This window comes from Myotis nattereri (assembly GCF_964212035.1).
Source record: "Myotis nattereri genome assembly, chromosome: 1".
Classification (NCBI taxonomy): domain Eukaryota; kingdom Metazoa; phylum Chordata; class Mammalia; order Chiroptera; family Vespertilionidae; genus Myotis; species Myotis nattereri.
In genome coordinates, this window is record NC_138075.1 from 24472223 (window position 1) to 24491656 (window position 19434).

The 19434-nt window shown below is 43.7% G+C and overlaps 2 protein-coding genes and 1 pseudogene across 3 annotated transcripts in view; 2 read left to right on the forward strand and 1 right to left on the reverse strand.

The window, feature by feature from the left end:
- Positions 1–18979, forward strand: part of HEATR4 (HEAT repeat containing 4) — a gene marked incomplete at both ends in the record, with an annotated part of 44885 nt that extends 25906 nt beyond the window's left edge. Inside the window, 7 exons of the mRNA XM_081100367.1 lie at positions 183–363; positions 917–986; positions 1873–2062; positions 2722–2800; positions 3836–3995; positions 6064–6119; positions 18821–18979. Coding sequence (XP_080956493.1) covers positions 183–363; positions 917–986; positions 1873–2062; positions 2722–2800; positions 3836–3995; positions 6064–6119; positions 18821–18979 — 895 coding nt within the window. The remainder of the gene's footprint in view (positions 1–182; positions 364–916; positions 987–1872; positions 2063–2721; positions 2801–3835; positions 3996–6063; positions 6120–18820) is intronic.
- On the reverse strand, positions 5769–8151 carry RIOX1 (ribosomal oxygenase 1; the record flags this gene model as incomplete). Its single annotated transcript, XM_081100374.1, has 1 exon — positions 5769–8151. The coding sequence occupies one exon, from the start codon at positions 8149–8151 to the stop codon at positions 6247–6249; it is 1905 nt and encodes a 634-aa protein (XP_080956500.1). The 3' UTR covers positions 5769–6246.
- Positions 16350–16904, forward strand: LOC308526688 (large ribosomal subunit protein eL21-like; annotated as a pseudogene). The gene has a single exon. The product of its transcript is annotated as a large ribosomal subunit protein eL21-like (transcript).
- Positions 18980–19434: the final 455 nt, after the last annotated feature.

Genomic DNA, 19434 nt, shown 5'->3' on the forward strand with positions numbered 1-19434 from the left:
GTAAATAAGACAGTCGAGTCTCTACCCAGTGAAACTTAACCTAATAGGGGATAAGGCTGACTAGGAAAGGGTGGAAATGGATAATGGAGAGCCTACAGAGGTTGGATTTTATCCTGAGGGCACTGGGGGGAAGGAGCATCAAAAGTTTGAAGAGGGGAAATAAAAGCACCTGTACTTTACAGAATCAAGCTGAGTCTAGGAAATTCCCAAGAGCGTGTGGAAGCCCTGTCTCTGATTGGTGGGCTCAAGCTCATGACCGCCAAGCTTTTCCCCAGCTTCCTAAACTGCTTCTCTGATGACTTCATGGCAGTTCGGCGAGCAGCCTGTTTAGCAGCAGGTGCCCTGCAGATCCGTAATACAATGGTGAGTCAAGGAAACACGATCCCATCTTACGTGATAACCCGAAGAGAGCATTACCCTGAGCTTCCCTTGTTGTGCACAGTACACTCACCATTCTGTGGGGACACAGAATGAGAGATCAGACCCAGGAAGGTGAGGGGATATATGGGCCACATCTATCAGTTGGGACCACATTTAGCTCCCAGCCAGTCCAGACTTTCCTTTAGAGCACATCCTTGAATCTTCTTCTCACCTTATTTATGGGCTTTAAGATCAACTCCAGTGAGTGAAGTTGTAATCCCACGTTATTAGGGGAAAACCTGATGGAGGTATTCCAAAGAAGCCTGTATCACCATATAGATCTGTGAGCTGAGAAAAACAATGGACAGATAGGAGATAATTCAGCTAATATATTATGCGTGCAGGGTAATACTTCAGACTCTAGCTCATTTGTCACTAGGATATGTCATTTTTCAGACAAGAGGGGTCCCTTCCTCTCGTTCATTTTTGCTCTGGTCTTCTCCACTCAACACTGCCTTTTATCCATCCCAGGTGTTTTCTTTCTTTCTTATCCCAGGTTTTTGAATGCCTCCGGAATCTGATACAGAAAGATCCTTACTGGAAAATCAAAGCCTTTGCCCTTCAAGGTATGACAGAGAAAATGGCCTCAGCTCCTCAACCTCAAATATCTTTTCCATAAGCTAGTACAAATGATCCCCAGAATTTCTCTAGTAAGGGGTGGAGTGTAGGGGAGATGATCACACCTGCTCAGAAGTTCCCTGCCTGAGAAATTCAATTATTTTTTGCTTTTAAATTTTTAGTTAAGGATCCTGAGTCTAGGTCAATGTCAAACTTGTTAAGGCAAAGGGGCTGACAGTCCCTGACAATTTAATTAGTTCCAAGTAGGAATCCACTTGGAAAACACTGTTGGATACACTTGCTTTCTCTGGAGATTTCAACTATAGGACTCTATACAAGTGAGACCACATTCAAGACTGCTACAGACCTAAAACCCTGCCCTCAACATTTCCTAGTTTCTTTTTAAGGATCTTGTACGTTGCTTGAGTCTTTGGCAGGTCCCTAGCAGAATCGGCCCGAGGTAAACCTGTGAAGTTATTGTGCCCCCTTTCTTCACAGATTGGCCCCGCTGACAGACCTGTTATGGGCTAGGGGCCGCTAGGCTCTATGAAGTGTCACCAGGAGTACAACTAAAGCTTGCCATAGCATCACTCTGCCTTGACTAGGCTAGTTTTCTGAGTTATGAGTCACATATCTCATCCCTACATTTACCTATTTACGACAGGTAGTGTATTCTCATATCCTAATAGGCAAGGATGGGATAGAACACCCCTCCTAGGAGTCCTTTGGCGATAATGCTCTACTCAAACTCATCTCCGAAACTCTAATGGTGATTATCATCCAAAAGGGAAAAAATAAACAAAACAAATACTTAGTGGCTGCCTACACATTATTAGGATATAGCCAGATTAGTCTTAAGTGACAGTGGAAGACGCTGCCCTCTGATCTCTGCAGCTTTGGGACAGATTGGCCAAGTGAGTCCCCAGCTGACAGACCTCCTGCTCTGGGCTATACACTATGAGGCGTCACCAGGTGTACGTCTGGAAGCTTGCCGTAGTATCCTAGCCCTCAACCTTCAAGGGGACCGGGTCAGGGACACCTTCCTGGACGTGCTGCTCCTAGAAAAACATGATGCTGTTCTAAAGTAAGCACTAAACCTCTGGTTCCTTCCCCTACCCCATGTACTGCCCGTCCTTGTTAGCAGAAGACAGCCTTGTGGCTGCCTAATGGCTGTAAAAGCATGTGCTCACCTGTGCCATTCCCCTACTTACCAAAATGGGTAACAGAAAAACGAATTTACATTAGATTGAAAGTCAAGCTCATATAGTTCACGCACCTATTCTCTATCCCAGGTGTTTTGTTATTAATTTATTCAATTAACATGTATCAAAAGTGCCTACTGTGACAACAGGCTTTAAAGTCTAGGGTTTGAATACCAACTCATGCCTGCACTAGCTATGTGAGTCCAAGTAAATTAATTAAACTCTCAGAGCCCCCCTTTTTTTTCTTCATATATCAAATGCAGACGATAGTCCATTTTATGGGTTTGTGGTGATTAATGTTCACTACCTGTCATAAAGACATTCAATAAATGGTATTTATTAGTACCTTCAAATATATCATCTCAAAAACTAAGTAACATCCTTAAAAGTTAAACATCATACCACTGGAGGATAAGGCACAGCAAAAGTGCATAGTTAGGATTGGAACTTAGGATTCTTGACTGATTCCAAGTCCTGTATTTTCCACCCCCATGCTTTTTTAAAGGATAGAAACAATCTAAGAAGTTTTCTTATTTTTCAGGGAAATTCACCAGGCAATGAAGATACTCAAGATAGAACGTGAAGGAAACAAAGAAATGCTTCAGGAGGTCAAGAACAGGGTAGATAAATACAAGCTGTGTTTTCAAGGGAAAATTCAGGGCTTGCAAGAATTCTTCAAACGCTTTTTGCCCCTAAAGCATGTGTACACACCATTTTCCCCCATCACGGAAGTACTTTCTACAATCCTAGACAGATACCACATCATTTTTTTTTATACAAGTTTTTTTTTTTTTTTAATATATTTTATTGGTTTTTTACAGAGAGGAAGGGAGAGGGATAGAGAGTTAGAAACATCGATGAGAGAGAAACATCGATCAGCTGCCTCCTGCACACCCCCTACTGGGGATGTGCCCACAACCAAGGTACATGCCCTTGACCGGAATCGAACCTGGGACCTTTTGTCCGCAGGCTGATGCTCTATCCACTGAGCCAAACCAGTCAGGGCAGATACACCATCATTTGAAGACACAAAACATCTGTGCAAAATAGGATTATAAAATCCCCTTAGTAAAAAGACAAAACCAAAATCCTATTAGTTCTATTAAGTAGTTCTCAAAATCAGGATTTGTTGTTGTTTCTAAAATAGTTTCCTTCCTTTCCTATTTTCTCCTCACCATCTCCTAAACCAAAGTTGTTGTCCCCCCCAGATAGGTATAACGAAGGAATGAGGGACTGGAGCTGGCCTCCTAGGTTTTCTTTTTCCTTCTAAACTTTCCTGATCTGGGCTCTGTCACCAAAAGAACACTCTAGCTGAATAGGTGGTTCTAACTTTTCAAAGCTGTTAGAGGAGTGGAAGAAATAGAGTGAAAAGGACTTTAAAAATGTAAAAGATTCTTTCTTCATATATAATTCACAAAACCAACCTCACACCAAGCAGACATTTCGTAGCAGATTGCTTTCATCAGGCACAAAAAGCTAATTTTTCATTAACAAATGTAAAAATGCCCCACCAATATCACAGGAGAACAATGCTCTCTGGTATTTATGTGCCACCTAATACTAACAAGCACGAGCACTAAGTTACTTCACTAATGCTTTTTGATGATTTGTAGCCAAGTGGTTGTTTTTCCCCAATATTATTTGTTTTGATCTAGATTCAAACACTAAACCAAAAGGACTTGCTGACGCAGAAAATATTCAAGATAGAGAAGGTCATAAAAAAAGTAAAGGGGGAAGCAAAACATATTTACTTGCAACCCAAAGAGGGGCAAAAACCACAGAAACTACATACTTTTCTTCAAGAAACTTTTCAAGGTAGGTTTTCCAGGGGTGAGTCCGATGCTTTTAGGATCTGGATGTTTTTGTGGGTGTTTTCTTTTAAAGATATTTTTATTCACTTCAGAGAGGGAGAAGAGAGGTAGAAACATCAATGATGAGAATCATTGATTGGCTGCCCCCTGCACATCCCCTACTGGGGATCAAGCCTGCAAGCCAAGTATGTGCCCTGAATTGAACTGTGACCTCTTGGTTCACAGGTCGACCACATTCAACCACTGAGCCACTCTGGCTGGGCAGGATCTGCATGTTTTGTGACTTAATTATGAGTCCTGTAGGATGAGAGCCAGGAAAGACTACTACCACTTTTCCTTATTGGGCTTCTTCTGCGTCCTTCTGTTATGTTTTTCCTCCTGCTACACCTCCCCACCTCGCTTTTATTTACTGTTTTATCCCTTTAAAAAAAATGAATGAGGGAGCTCTATTTGAACTGACTTGAAAGTTGGGGTGGGGGGGGGGAATGACATTAGAAACACAAGTACAAAACAAAAACTAATGTAGAACACCCCCAAAAAACCATATGGGCTTACCTTTAATAGTGGTTACCTCTGAAAAGTGGGGTTGGAGGGAGAGCTATCATATTACGTATATCTATGGTTTTGCAACTTTAAAAGGAAGACTTTAGCCCTAGCCCGTTTGGCTCATTGGATAGAGCGTCAGCCTGGGAACTGAAAGTCCCAGTTTCGATTCTGGTCAAGGGCACATGCCCGGGTTGTGGGCTCAATCCCCAGTGGGGGACTTGCAGGAGGCAGCTGATCTATGATTGTCTCTCATCATGGATGTTTCTCTCTCTCTCTCCCTCTTCCTTCCTCTTTAAAATCAATAAAAATATATTTTTTTTTTTTAAAAAAAGAAAGACTTTATAAAGTTCTCAACTTTATATAACTGAACCTATCAGTTATGGTGATAGGATCTTAAAAGTTCCAGATAAAATCTAAATAACGAGGTGAAGACACCAATCTGGACCAATATATACTTACAAAATCTGTGCGCCCAGGCGTAGCAGCAGCCTCAGGTCATTCAGCCAGCTGCCTACCAGCCACCACCCCAAACCCAGGTCTTCTGGTTCCAAGTCCAATGCTCTCTCTGGTACACCAGGCTCTTTTCCACCAACATGAGAATATTCACTTGCCAGATATGGGGAAGTTTCTTCCAACTGCCAGAAAAAAATGAGAGTGGAAAGTAACTTGAACACCAGCCTTCCCTCAGGGCCAGCTCACTACAAGCTGGTTTATTAAAACCTATGATATCATAACTAGGAGACAGTGCCAGCCACTGATGCAAACAAGCACTGAGCAAAAACATACTCCCAAAAAGATAATAGATCATAACTTTTCTAATATGATTGTGCTGTTGGGGGTTCAAGTAGCATGATTAAAATGAATAAGTTACCCCCAAAGTTATAGAATTGGCCCCAATCCTACAACTATCAAAGTTACCTTTCACCTCCAGTGGTCGGCAAACTGCGGCTCGTGAGCCACATGCAGCTCTTTGGCCACTTGAGTGTGGCTCTTCCACAAAATACCGACTTCTGCGCCTGGGCCACGAAGTTTCAATCGCACTGTGCGTGCGTGCCCGCATGTGGTATTTTGTGGAAGAGCCACACTCAAGGGGCCGAAGAGCCGCATGTGGCTCGCAAGCCGCAGTTTGCCCACCACTGACCTAGGCCATTATAGATTATCCACATCTTCCTCCCCGCCTCCGACATTCCTTCAAATCATGCCACATAATAACCTAGCCTTAGAAAAGGGAAACATGCTTTGGCACTTTAATGACTTTTAACATTCATACAAACTCACAATAACAAACAGGATACTAACCCCAACCCTCCCCCAAACTGATGAATGAGAACTCAAATTAAGGATGCAAAGCAATTCCAAATAAAAACTTCTCATGTCTCAAGCAGAATGACAGCAAGTGCTACACAGTACACTGAAGCCTGAGGCGGATGATTAAGTTCGTATTCTGAAATGATCAGGGATCAAGGTTACTTGGGTAGAAATAGCTTTTTTCCACCTCCAACTTCTGCTTTTATTTCTGTGCCTAGATGTGGTGGTTCCTAAAACATCCTCTGAGTTTTTTGACACTGCAGCAGGCCTAAAGGTAAGTGTGAGCACAACGATGGTCATCAAGGTAAGAACGTGAGTTTTTTCCCCTCCAGAACAAGGTGGTGGTGGTAGGAAAGAGTCATCACTGCTGCCTTGTTTCCAGCAATCAACGAGAAACTAGTTCAGGTAAGAGGCATCTTGGTGAGCAGCAACCCCTTATCATACAACATGGTGGCCAAGGAAAGCTGGTCCTCCACGCTGTCACAGGGCAGGTCCCCTACCCTCACAAACTCGGGGTAGGAGCGGAGTAAGAGTTCCATGGCATCAGCTTGCTGGGGTAATATCTCCAAGCACTTGGGCTCTTCCAGGTGATAAACACGGGAGTTTTCCACTGTGTAATAGAGAAACAGATGGCCTCCCTCGCCCAACAGCCGGGCTATCCCATCCTGAAGCATGTGCACTTCCGTTTCTGTTGTCAACTGGGCTCCTACGTTCACAGGCTCTCCTGCCTCCCAGCGAATGGGGAGCCCGTAAACACTTAGTGCCTTCTCCCTGTCAGTCAGCACGGGAGGCAGAGAATCGTGGATGAAGTCTTTGGCTCGCTGGTCAGCCACAGCATCGACCGGAGCAAAGTGTCCCAAGCGGGCAACCAAGACCCGCACCTTCTCCATGAAAGCAGTTCTTCGAGGATCCTTAGAATCCGAATGCTGAGCCCCCATGTAATCCATAAAGTCTCGGGGCAGTCCCCTACGAAACTCCACATTTTCCTCCATGGCAGCCTGCACCGCCAGAGGCAGTACAGCCTCCAAGAAGTCACCCCAGGTATTGCGCTGGTACGTGGACAAGGTGAGGTGGAGAGAGTGCACCCCATCCTGGCATTCGGCTTGGTGAATGAAGCCCCGAGGAAAATAGAGCAAATCTCCAGGTTCCAGCACGGTCTGCAGCACCGGCTCACCAAGGTCTTCCTGGCTGAAGTTGGGGCTGGACGTCAGGGCCAATTCCTCAGTCGGGACCCGGGGTCGGTAGACGCGCCAGAGTTTCCGACCTTCCAGCTGCAGCACAAACGCCTCGATGTCGTCGTAGTGGGGGGCAAAGCCCTGCGAGTTGGGGGGCGTGAGGTAAACGTTGGAGCCCGCCATGCTTCCAAACTGCTCCTGGAGCACCGCCAAAAACTGCCACACGGTGGTCGAGAAGGCCTGGGGACAAAGGAGGCGCAGGGAGCAGCCGGCCTGGTACAGGGACCACGCGGCAGCGGGCAGGGCCCGGCCCGGCGGATTCAAGGTCTCGCGCCGCCCGTCGAGGTAGCGCGCGGCGTCCAGGTGCTGCCCAAACTGCACCTCCTCGTTGCGCAGCATGGCATCCAGGTCGGCGGTGGAAAACAGACCCTGGTAGTAGGTGTGGTCCTGCCGCCGCACCAGCACCGCCTCCCGCTCCCACAGGCGCCGGTAGAAATGATCGGGTGGCATGGGCGCAATGAGCCATTCGAAGAGGCGTGCCGCCCGCCGCCGGCTGCTGGGGATGCGGTTCAGCTCGGCCAAGACGCGCCGCAATGGGGAGTCCCAGGCTGGCTCCCCGCCGGTGCTACCCACCTGCGACCCCGACAGCGTCGCTGGGGCCGCGGCCGCCAAGTGCTGGGCAGAGCACAGCAGGGCCGAGGTCTCCACCAGGCGCGAGGGCGGCGCCGAAGCGGGCACCAGGCGCGCCGGCGGGGTCTGCGCCTCCACCAAACGCGCCGGCGGGGTCTGCAGGGAGCGGGCCGCGGGCGAGGCCTCCAGCAGCTCGGCAGGGCCCAGGTGGCCGTACGGCTCTCGCCGGGCCGCATCCGGGGTGGCCGTCGCCCCTCCAGGCGGCGGGTCCCGGGGACCGTCCACGGTCGATTCCACCCGCGAGTCCTCCGAGTCTTCGCTGGGCAGCGTCTGGGCCCTCAGCGCCGCCATGCGGGACGCAGCACTTCTCCTGAGCTGCCTGCGGATTTTCCTGGGCCTCAGGGGCAGGACCAGCACCGACCCGCTGTGTGACTGCGGCTGGCGCCGGCGTCTCAGCCGCCCGCGCCTCAGCAAAGCCGCACTAGCCCGGAGCCCGTCCATGGTCGAACTCTCCTCCGAGCCGGGAGCCAGCGAGAGGGAGGCGCACGCTGGGCGCCGCCGCGGTGCGCTGTGGGAAGGGGGCGGGCCTCCAGCCCTCTCGTTGGCCACGCCCACTCTTCCACTCAGCGCCTTCTGGTCACTGTATGAACCTTAATTTATTTCTACAATTCTATAGTACAACAACAGTATGTTGCATTGTGTATTCACCACGCCAAGTAAAATCCCCTGCCTTCTCCATTTATTCCCCCTTACACTCTTCTACCTTCCCCCACCCCTTTTTCCCTCTCGTCTGGTAATCACCATATGGTTGTCAGGAGGATTTCCTTTTTTTTTTTTTTTGGTGGTTTTGCTTGATCCCGCCACCCTTTTCACCCAGTCTCCCCACCCCCAACCCTGACCGCCCTTCCCCTCTGACAGCTATCAGTCTGTTCTCTGTCTCTATGAGTCTATTTCTATTTTGCTCATTAGATTCCACATATAACTGAAATTGTATACTTTTTCTCTCTGGCTTGCTTATTTCACTTAGCAAAACAGTACTTTAATTTACATGCGTGGCTTCACACTAGAACCGAGGAATCTCTGCCAAATTAACAGGGATTTCATATTTAGAGGGCAGTTGTTTTAAGTATTTGTTTTTTTTTTTGTTTTTGTAATCCTCACCGGAGGATTTTTTTTCCCATTGATTTTTATTTTATTTTATTTTTATTTTTTTAGAGAGTGGAGGGAAGGGAGGGGAAAAGAAACACCAATGTAAGAGAGACAAATCCATTGGTTGCCTCCTGGTTTGGTTGGCTCCTGGTTTGATTGCCTTCTGCACACTCCCTGACAGGGGCTGGGGACTAGCCGGTAACCCAGGTACCTGCCCTTGACCTGGAATCGAAGCCCCCAGACCCTTTGGTCTGTGGGTAGATGCTCAGAACTAGAGGACAATTTATTTACTTATTTATAATTATTTTAATTTTTTTTTATTGATTTAGAAAGGGAGGAAGAGCAGGAGAGAGAAACATCAATGTGAGAACTACATGGATCGGTTGCCTCTTGAACCTGCTGGGGATCATACCCATAACCTATGCATGTGCCCTGACCAGGAATTAGCCTGAGACTTTCTGGTGCATGGGACAATGCTCCTACCAACTGAGCCACTCCGACCAGGGCTAGAGGGCAATTTAAAAATCAAGTTGTTAGGGACTTCAGTAGAAAGAAAGTTGACTACGTAACTCATTCTTTCTAGTCTCTGCATATTGCATGTCCCAGGAGTCCTCATTTCTGAACAGCATGTTCCAGAGCAGTTTTTCACAGAAAGTGCATAAATCTTGTTTTCAAGAAATACCCTCAGGCAAGCTTTGAGATTTTTGTTTAAACCTTGGGTGGTTCTGGTCTTTATTCTGCAGGTGATGTGATTAATTGAAGCCCTCTGTAAGTTCCTCCACCCAACTTCTCTTTGCACTTTCTCCATTACAAATTCTCCTGGTTGTTGCCTTCTCTCTGAAAAAGGAGTTAGGACTTGCATTCTTCTTTTTTTCTTTTTAAATATATTTTTTATTGACGTAGAGAGAGAGGAAGGGAGAGGGAAAGAAAGAGAAACATCAATGAGAGAGAAACATCTATGGGCTGCCTCCTGCATGCCCTCTACTGGGAATGGAGCCCCAGCAGGGGCCATGCCCTGGCAGGGAATCCAAGGGCCACCTCTTGGTACAAGAAACAAGGCTCAATCAACTGAATCACACTGGCCAGCCCTCTATTTGCATTCTTGTTATCTGCCCTTCCCACCTGCTCTGGGATTTTGTTTCATTAGCTACAACTTCTCTCTCCAGAATCCTCAATCTCATCTCTGAATCTTATATTAACCTCTTTTTTAAAAATTCTTTATTGTTTAAAGTATTACATAAGTCTCCTTTTTCCCCCATTGACCTCTCCCCAGCTGCTCCCACCCCCCAGCACATGCCCTCACCCTCCTACTGTCTGTGTCCATTGGTTATGCTCATATGCATGCATCCAAGTCCTTTGTTGATCTCTTATCCCCATGGCCCCTGACTTCCCTCATAGGTCAGACAGTCTGTTCTATGCTTCTATGACTCTGGCTCTATTTTTGTTCATCAGTTTATGTTGATCATTATATCCCACATATGAGTGATATCATGTGATATTTATCTTTCTCTGACTGGTTTATTTTGCTTAGTATAATGCTCTCCAGTTCCATCCATGCTGTTGCAAATGGTAAGAGTTCCTTCTTTTTTTACAGCAGCGTAGTATTCCATTGTGTAGATATACCATAGTTTTATAATCCACTCATCTGCTGATGGGCACTTAGGCTGTTTCCAAATCTTAGCTATTGTAAATAGCTATGAAATAGGGGTGCATATATCATTTCTGATTGGTGTTTCTGTTTTCTTGGGATATATTCCTATAAGTGGGATTCCTGGGTCAAATGGGAGTTCCATTTTTAATTTTTTGAGGAAACTCCGTACTGTTTTCCACAGTGGCTGCACCAGTCTGCATTCCCACCAGCAGTGAAGGAGGGTTCCTTTTTCTCCTCATTCTCGACAGCACTTGTCTTGTTTGTTGCTTTGTTGATGATAGCCATTCTGACAGGTGTGAGATGGTACCTCACTGTCATTTTGATTTGCATCTGTCGATTGAGTAGTGACTTTGAGCATGTTTTCATATGTCTCTTGGCCTTCTGTATGTCCTCTTTTAAAAAGGGTCTATTTAGGTCCTTTGCCATTTTTTTATTAGATTGTTTATCTTCCTTTTGTTAAGTAGTAAGTTAAGATACATAGGAATAAATTTTTTTTTAAATATATTTTATTGATTTTTTTTACAGAGAGGAAGGGAGAGGGATAGAGAGTTAGAAACATCGACCAGCTGCCTCCTGCACACCCCCTACTGGGGATGTGCCTACAACCAAGGTACATGCCCTTGACGGAATCAAACCTGGGACTCTTCAGTCCATAGGCCTACGCTCTAGCCACTGAGCCAAACTGGTCAGGGCTCTAGGAATAAATTTAACCAAGAAGGTAAAGGACCTGTACTCAGAAAATTACAGGAAGCTGAAAAAGGAGATAAAGGAAGACATAAACAAATGGAAAAATATACCATGTTCATGGATTGGTAGAATCAACATCATTAAAATGTCCATACTACCCAAATCAATCTATAGATTCAAAGCAATCCCCATTAAAATACCAACGGCATATTTCAAAGACCTAGAACAAACTCTCCAAAAATTCATCTGGAATAAAAAAAGACCTCAATAGCTGCAGCAATCTTGAGAAAGAACAAAGTTGGAGGGGTCACAATACCAGATATCAAGCTATACTACAAAGATGCTGTTCTCAAAACTGCCTGGTACTGGCACAAGAACAGACATATAGACCAATGGAACAGAACAGAGAATCCAGAAATCGAACCAAGCCATTATGCTCAATTAATATTTGACAAAGGAGGCAACAGCATACAATGGAGTCAAGATAGTCTCTTCAATAAATGGTGTTGGGAAAATTGGACAGATACATGCAAAAAAATGAAACTAGATCACCAACTTACATCATACACAAAAATAAACTCAAAATGGAAAAGGACTTAAATGTAAGACGGGAAGCCATAAAAATCTTAGAAGAAGCTATAGGCAGCAAAGTAGCAGACATTTGTGGTAGCAATATCTTTACCGATAGAGCTCCTAGGGCAATGGAAACTAAGGAGAAAATAAACAAATGGAACAACATCAAAATAAAAAAGCTTCTGCACAGCAAAAGAGACCATCAACAAAACAAGAAAGCCCACTGCATGGGAGAACATATTTGCCAATGATATCTCCAATAAGCGTTTAATCTCCAAAATTTACAGGAAACTCATACTACTTAAAGCAACCTTTTAAATGTGGATCTCTTGTTTACAGGCACTGTGATAGGCATGACAGTTTAATTGTTAATAACAACATAGTCACTATCTCCATGTAATTACTGTTGTTTTGTACATAGATTATCTTCATTTTAATTTTTTTTTAGATAAATTCCTAGGAATGGAATTTCTGAATCAAAGAGCAAGATAATTTTTGTGATTATTAGTAGGTTTTACTGAATTCCCTCTGAAGTTTACAATGTTGCAAGCAGTTATGAGCAGATTAGACTGCATGGCCTCTAGGGCATTTTCTGTGGTTCTGGTTGATCTTTTTATCTGTTTTAAAAATATTTTCTTATTGATTTCAGAGAGCAAGGGATAGACAGAGAGAGAATCTAACTCTGAGCTCCTGGTTCATAGGTTGATGCTCAACCATTGAGCCACACCAGCTGGGCTCTGTTTGATCTTTCAATCCTCTTCCTCAGTCACATTCCTATCCAAACACTTGGCAAACCTTTTAGGTTTTATCCCTACCATATGCCACGTCCGCCTTTTTTATTTCTCACGTGGTCTATTACAGTAGTCCTCAATTGAGGGCGATTTTGCCTTCAGAAGGAACACTTTGCTTGTGGGGTGGAGAGGGGGAAGGGAATTGTATAACATCTAGTACAGCTGTTTTCATCCTTTTTCATCACATTGGTAGTAGACTAAGGAGGCAGAAGAAAGCAAAGCGGGGAAATCTCTAGAATTGGATATAAAGCAAAATGGAGAAACACTTCTTTTACATTGGTGGGTGATAATTAATAATTAATACTCACAGCTCATAGAGATAGTATTTGGAACAAGATAACAATAAGGGGTTCTGTGGTGTACTGATCTGGTGCCAGCAGTTGTGCCTTCCAGGGGTAGGAAAAGAAAATTACTCTGGCCCAGCCAGTGTGGCTCAGTGGTTGAGCGTTGACCCATGCACCAAGAGGTCCCCTGTTTGATTCCAGGTCAAGGCACATGACCAGGTCGCGGGCTCAATCCCCAGAAGGGGACATGCAGGAGGCAACCAATCCATGTTGATGTTTATCATCAATGTTTCTATCTCTCTCTCCTTCTTCCTCCTCTCTCTCAAAAATCAATAAAAACATATTTAACAATAAAATAAAATGACTATAATGTGTTTTTAAAATATATTTTTATTGATTTTAGAAAGGAAGGGAGAAGAAGAGAGAGATAGAAACATCAATGATGAGAGAGAATCATTGATTGGCTGCCTCCTGCACACCCTGTACCAGTGATCAAGCCCACAACTGGGGCATTGCCATGACCAGAAATCTGTGATCTCCTGGTTCATAGGTTGATGCTCAACTACTGAGCCACACCAGCCAGGCCAATGTGTTTTGTTTTGTTTTTAAATGAAAGAAAATTACTCTGTCCTTTCAAAAGTATGTTATCCTAGATGCATAAGAAAAATGGACAGAGCTCACTTAAGGTGAAGGTTGATCTTTGCTAAGGAAGCTTTAGGCCTGGGACATGACATGCCCAATTAGGAATTTATGATCAGAACATCCTGTGTAGGTACTTTTGGTCACTGAGCTTGTTAGGCCTGCCATGTGCCTCCCACCTAATCCCCTGCTTGTCAAGTTTATTAGGTAGCCCCTTGTCGTTCACAATATAAGTAGCCTCCAACCAGTCTCTAACTTTAGTCTCTCCCTTGTCAATTTGTAACATAGGTAGCTACAATGTCAATTTTCTCAAGTTGTGGCCCCAAATGTGCCGTTGCCCTACTCAAAACCCATCTGTGTTCCCCATCGACCAATCCAAGCCCTTCAGCTAGATACTAAAGTCACATAGTGTGACAGCCTTATCAGCCTTGACAACTCTGCTAAACATTACTTCTGCAAGTTTGACTATTTGCTGTTCCTTGCCTATGTTCTCCTTCACTCATGCTGTTCCCCTAAATGCTGTCTCCCAATCATCTTTTGTCACTACCCTTTTAAGTCTATTTCACATTCCATCTTCTCACCAAAGTCTCTCCCATCTCTAATCACAAGAGAACTTTGACCCTTTCACATGAAGTTAGCATATCGTGCCTGTTTTGGTAGATAGTGTACTTGTCATAGTCTCTCCTAAACTTCAGAGACTGTAAAATCCTTCAAGGAAAGGATTTCCTGTGCTTTTTGCTCTTACTTTTAACACACTGCTTTTCACACAGAAGGTGCACAGAAAGTGTCTATTGGGAAGCAGACCCAGAATTGAGTCCCTCCCACTCCTTGTACATGGCATTAGCTCAGTCAAGTTACTCTCTCAGGCCTCAGGAATCCCATCTGTAAAATGAGAATAAAAATTGAACCTACTTCTTCTTCTTCTTTTTAAATTTGTATTTTAGCCAGTTGGTATTTGGGAAGTGCTATTTTAGTACAAGTTTATTATTATTTTTTCTTTTTTTTAACCTACTTCTTTATAGGGTTGTTGTAAAGATAAAATAATGCACATAAGGCACTTAGCACAGAGTCTGGTTTAAAGCTAAACATTTACAAATGGTAGTTATAATAATAATTTATTATTATGGCACAAAACCCTGTATTACCTATATGATGACTGGGTGTCACTAGCCTACTTCAGAGGAAACAGGAGTTGGGAAGGCAGAGAAGTTCCTGAATTGGGCAGCATGACAGAGTGGGATAGGGAGGTTAGATTATTTTTGCATATGCCCCGTGGAAGTTGAGTCAGTGGGGCCGATATCAGACAAAACCATTGTGTGAGGTACTGCCCTGTACAAAGTTACCTGGCCAAGAGCCAGGGTAGCGGCTGACACCAACTGTTCTCCTTCCAAGTCCTGTGGCCTCGTCTAGGGCTGCAGTGTCTGAAGGAAGGGACAGCAGAGGGGCTGTGTGTGTGCTGATGGGGCTCTGACATGTGATCCCCTGGGGAAATGCTGAAGAAGGCAGGTCAAGTTTGTCAATAGGAGCTTTAATTGCCTTTTCAATGAGATTGTTTTTCAGTATACAATGGACACAGTCTGCAGGGAACGAGGGGGAGGAGCTGTCCGTGTTCGCTCTCAAAGCCAAGGCACAGTCTGCTCAGCTAGAGGAAGGCTGTAAGTTTGTCTTCCGCATCCTGTACAAACATCTCTTCCTCCTTGTCTTTCCTGTGACTTCATCTTCATTTTTTCCAGCATTCTGTGATTTCCTGGAGGAATATTGTTGCTGCCTTGTCTCCTAGTTTCCGTAGTGACTGGGAGGTACCTTTTGGAGCCTGACTTATCTTTCATTTCATCACTTTTCCTGTGGCTCTACTTAGTTCTCACTACAAAAGCAGCTATTAATAACCATTTTTAGGAATATAATTTAAGGACATGGAATAATGTTCCTAATATATCATGAGTGGGAAAAACAGACAAAATAAATATTACAGTTGGATCCCAGTTGGGGTACTTTGTGTGTCGATTTGTATGTGTATATATCTATTCATTCATATATAGATCCATTCATATTACTGAAAAAAAATTAGGAGTCTTTCCACTGCAATATTCAACAGTGTTTATCTTTAGATGGTGGGATTCCAGGTAACTTTTATTTTCTTCTTTCTTTATTTTTATGTTCTGGACTTTCTACATTGAACATGTATCACTTGTGCCATTAAAAATAGAGTGTTTTTTAAAACTACACTTCCCCTAATGCATCTTATTTTTTCCAATCTCTAATCATTACTTGCCTAGCTCTTCTGTTTTTTTTTAATCAATATAATCCCCTTTAAAAACAAACAAACAAAGGAACTTGACGTTAAGATTACCACGAATCTTCTTATTATGTCTATAGTTTTGCATTTTCCAGAATGTCATGTAATTAAAGTCATACATTATGTGTAGCCTTTTCAGGCTGGCTCTGTCACTTAGCAACCAGTATGCATTTAAAGAGGTTCATCCATGTCTTTTTGTGGCTTGATAGTTCATTTCTTGTCTTTGACCACTATTCCATTGTATAAATGTACCACAATTTGTTACTCCAATTTTGAAGGACATTTGGTTGCTTCTAGTTTTTGGTGATTATGAATAAAGCTGCTACAAATAAGCATTCGTGTTCAGACTTACTTTTTATCATGACTTGAATTTTCAAAGAGTGTAATAGAAATAATTGATAAATAGAGGAATACATTATGAAAGTCAAAATTAAAATGAAATGGTCCATTATAATTGATTTATTCATTTTTTGAAAGCAATGAAAAAAAAAGATAATAAATATTGGATTGGCTCTTATTATTTATAATACAACATAATATGATGTGTAGCTGAAATTATGTTATTTGTGAAATAAGAAATGTTATTTCTTATTTTGACTGGAACTGCCATCTTCCAATAATTTGCCGAAATGACTAACCCAGAGGGGAAGAGGAGAGGCACCCGCTATAGGTTCTCTAGGCCTTTCAGAAAACATGGAGCTGTTCCTCTGGCCTCATACAGGTGAATTTACAAGAAAGGTGATATTGCAGACATCAAAGGAATGGGCACTGTTCAAAAAGGAATGTCTCACAAATGTTACCGTGGCAAAACTGGAGGAGTCTACAGTTACCCAGCCTGCGGTGGGCATTGTTGTAAACAAACAAGGGCAAGATTCTTGCCCAGAGAATTAATGTACATATTGAGCATATAAAGCACTCTAAAAGCTGAGAGAGCTTTCTGAAACGTGTGAAGGAAAATGATCAGAAAAAGAAGGAAGCCACAGTGAAAGGTTCCTGGGTTCAGCTGAAGCGCCAGCCTGCTCCACCCAGAGAAGCACTTTGTGAGAACCAGTGGAAAGGAGCCTGAGCTGCTGGGACCCATCCCCTATGAATTCAAGGCATGACAAGTGCAAAAAAATAAAAGACCTCTGTACTGTTAAAAAAAAAAAAAATACCATAAGAGGCATGGTATTCTTTCTGCAAATGTGTGAGTGGGCATATATCAAAATCTGGGCCCTAGCCATTTTGGCTCAGTGGATAGAGCATCAGCCTGTGGACTGAAGGGTCCTGGGTTCGATTCCAGTCAAGGGCACATACCCGGTTTGCGGGCTCAATCCCCAGTAGGGGGCATGCAGGAGGCAGCTGATCAATGATTCTCTCTCACCATTGATGTTTCTATCTCCCTTTACCTCTCCCTTCCTTTCTGAAATCAATTATATATATATATCTGGTATTAGGCTTTTGAGATTAATTAAAGAATAATCAAGTATAAAAATCAGAAATAATCCCATTAAATTCTTTAGGTGTCATAATAAAAATGTTCCTATTTATTTAACAAAAAATGAAGATACATATACACAAAGACAAACTCACTGTTTATAGTACCACTATAGGTTTGTTTCCTACAAGTGCACAATCTGATATATTCCATTTTGCTTCATTCCTAATAAAAAAAATGGATGGTGCATTTATAAGGCTGCATTATCAGGAGAGAACTTTTTTTATTAGGCATGAAGTGAAAACAATCCTTTTATAATTTTATACATTTGATTACTAGAAGAATTTTCTATAAACTAGCTTCTGGCCCTGTACATTTCAAACCTTGTTTTTCCTCCATTGCCAACATTCTTCAGTGTTGGGCACCATAGGACATATTCTTATCCTGTACCTTCATGTCACATCACCAGTTTGGTAGGCAGTAGTAGATTTTCTGTGAGGCAAACTTATGTCAGGATGACTAGCAATAAGCGAACCAGTGACACACTGGAACAGGCAGGAGGACTCCTGTCCTGGGGCCTCAACTTTGGAGGTCTCAGCTCTGACCTCTGGACAGATGCCTCCCCATAGAGCAAGGAGTCTATAGGGCCGCACCCTGCCTCATAGACCACACACACTGGGTACCCAAGATTCTGGAATTCCCTGCCCATTTTTAGGGCTGTGTGGACTCGTGTCTTCCCAAGGGTGGTCAGCAATGCAAGTGCGTGTACCGTTAGACTCAAGGGGTGGCAAACCGTAATTGTTTGGAGCGGTATGTGAACATAACTTGGGCATGCAGTCCGAAGTTTCTACGTGTGTATGTGTGAGGTCCTCACAGTGTGAAATGGAGCTGAGAACAGAAAGAGATGGGTGGACTCCAGGTCAGCTTTCCTGCACTGCTAAGTTTTGATAAGGAGCTCCAAAGAATCTAAACATTTCAAATGCAGGCCTGGTCTCCTGTCAAGGTAGGTGATCGAATGTATTTTACTCAACAGTTTGTTAGCTTGACTTACAACATTTAACTATTTAGACATATGGAAAATGGGCTTCTATTCATACTTTTGTCCTAACCCAAGAAGTCATTTGGCATTGAGGATATCCTCTTATTAATCCATGGAGTAATGCAGAAATCTGTTTGATATCAGGACTATTTAGGTTCCTGGGGATACTTTAATCTAGCTTTAATATAGGTACAGTCTCAACCCTGGCCATCACTACATTGGTTTGTGGGGGTGAAATAGAGCAATGCTGGGTCCCCAGGGGCTCTTCACCCTGAGTGAATCCACCTCCTCAACACATCCCAGGAAGAGGACTTCTTAGTCATAGCTACAAGAGTGTCTCAAAGTTGCTGCTACTTCTGCGTAATAATAAAGACATAGGAAACAGAGGCTAACCTCAGAGATCGCCACACAGACATAGACTCAAGCCTTCTTGTGTGGACAATCAGGTGTGTTCTCCCCCTGAGGCTCCTGACTGGGTCAAAGGAGGCAGGTCTTAACCACATAGATTCTATTTTCATGTTTATTATAGTCGTTCACAGAGCTGTTTTGATAAACCATGGCTGAAGAGACATTCTCTTTGGCTCTACATTCATATGAGACCACATGTTTTGCATATGCACTCATGTGTTAATATTTCTCTGCAGCCTGTGAGATCTCGCACACCAGGTCCCTGGTCACGGAGTCCAGCCTTTGACCTAAACACAAGAAGGAGAAATCAATCATCACTTGTCAAAGATCTACGCACCGCCTGGGAGAAAAGGATTGCAATGGGACCGTTTGGATCTGACAGCGCAGATTTCTAGCTGAGACAAGGTTTTTCCAGGGTCATATCCTCTTCCTTTGGAAGGAAAGGTGATTATTTCTAGGATGAACCCTTCTCTTGCTCCAAGACACAGGTAGCAGTGAACCCAGTCATATTCTTTCATTGATGTTGTATAATCTGTCATTATGCTTATAAAAAATATCTATTTAATAGTAGACTTGTATTTTTATTAAATACTAGAGGCCCAGTGCACGAAATTCGTGCACGGGTAGGGTCCCTAGGCCTGGACAGCGATCAGGGCCGATAGGGGCCTTCAGGCTGCCAGCCGGGGCCTTCCTTCATTCCACACCACCCTCTGGTGGTCAGCGCACATCTTAGCAAGCAATCGAACTGGTTTCCAGGTACAACTCCCACAGGGACACTTTGCATATTAGCCTTTTATATATATAGATATTTTTTATTGATTTCAGAGAGGAAGGGAAAAGGAGAAAGAGA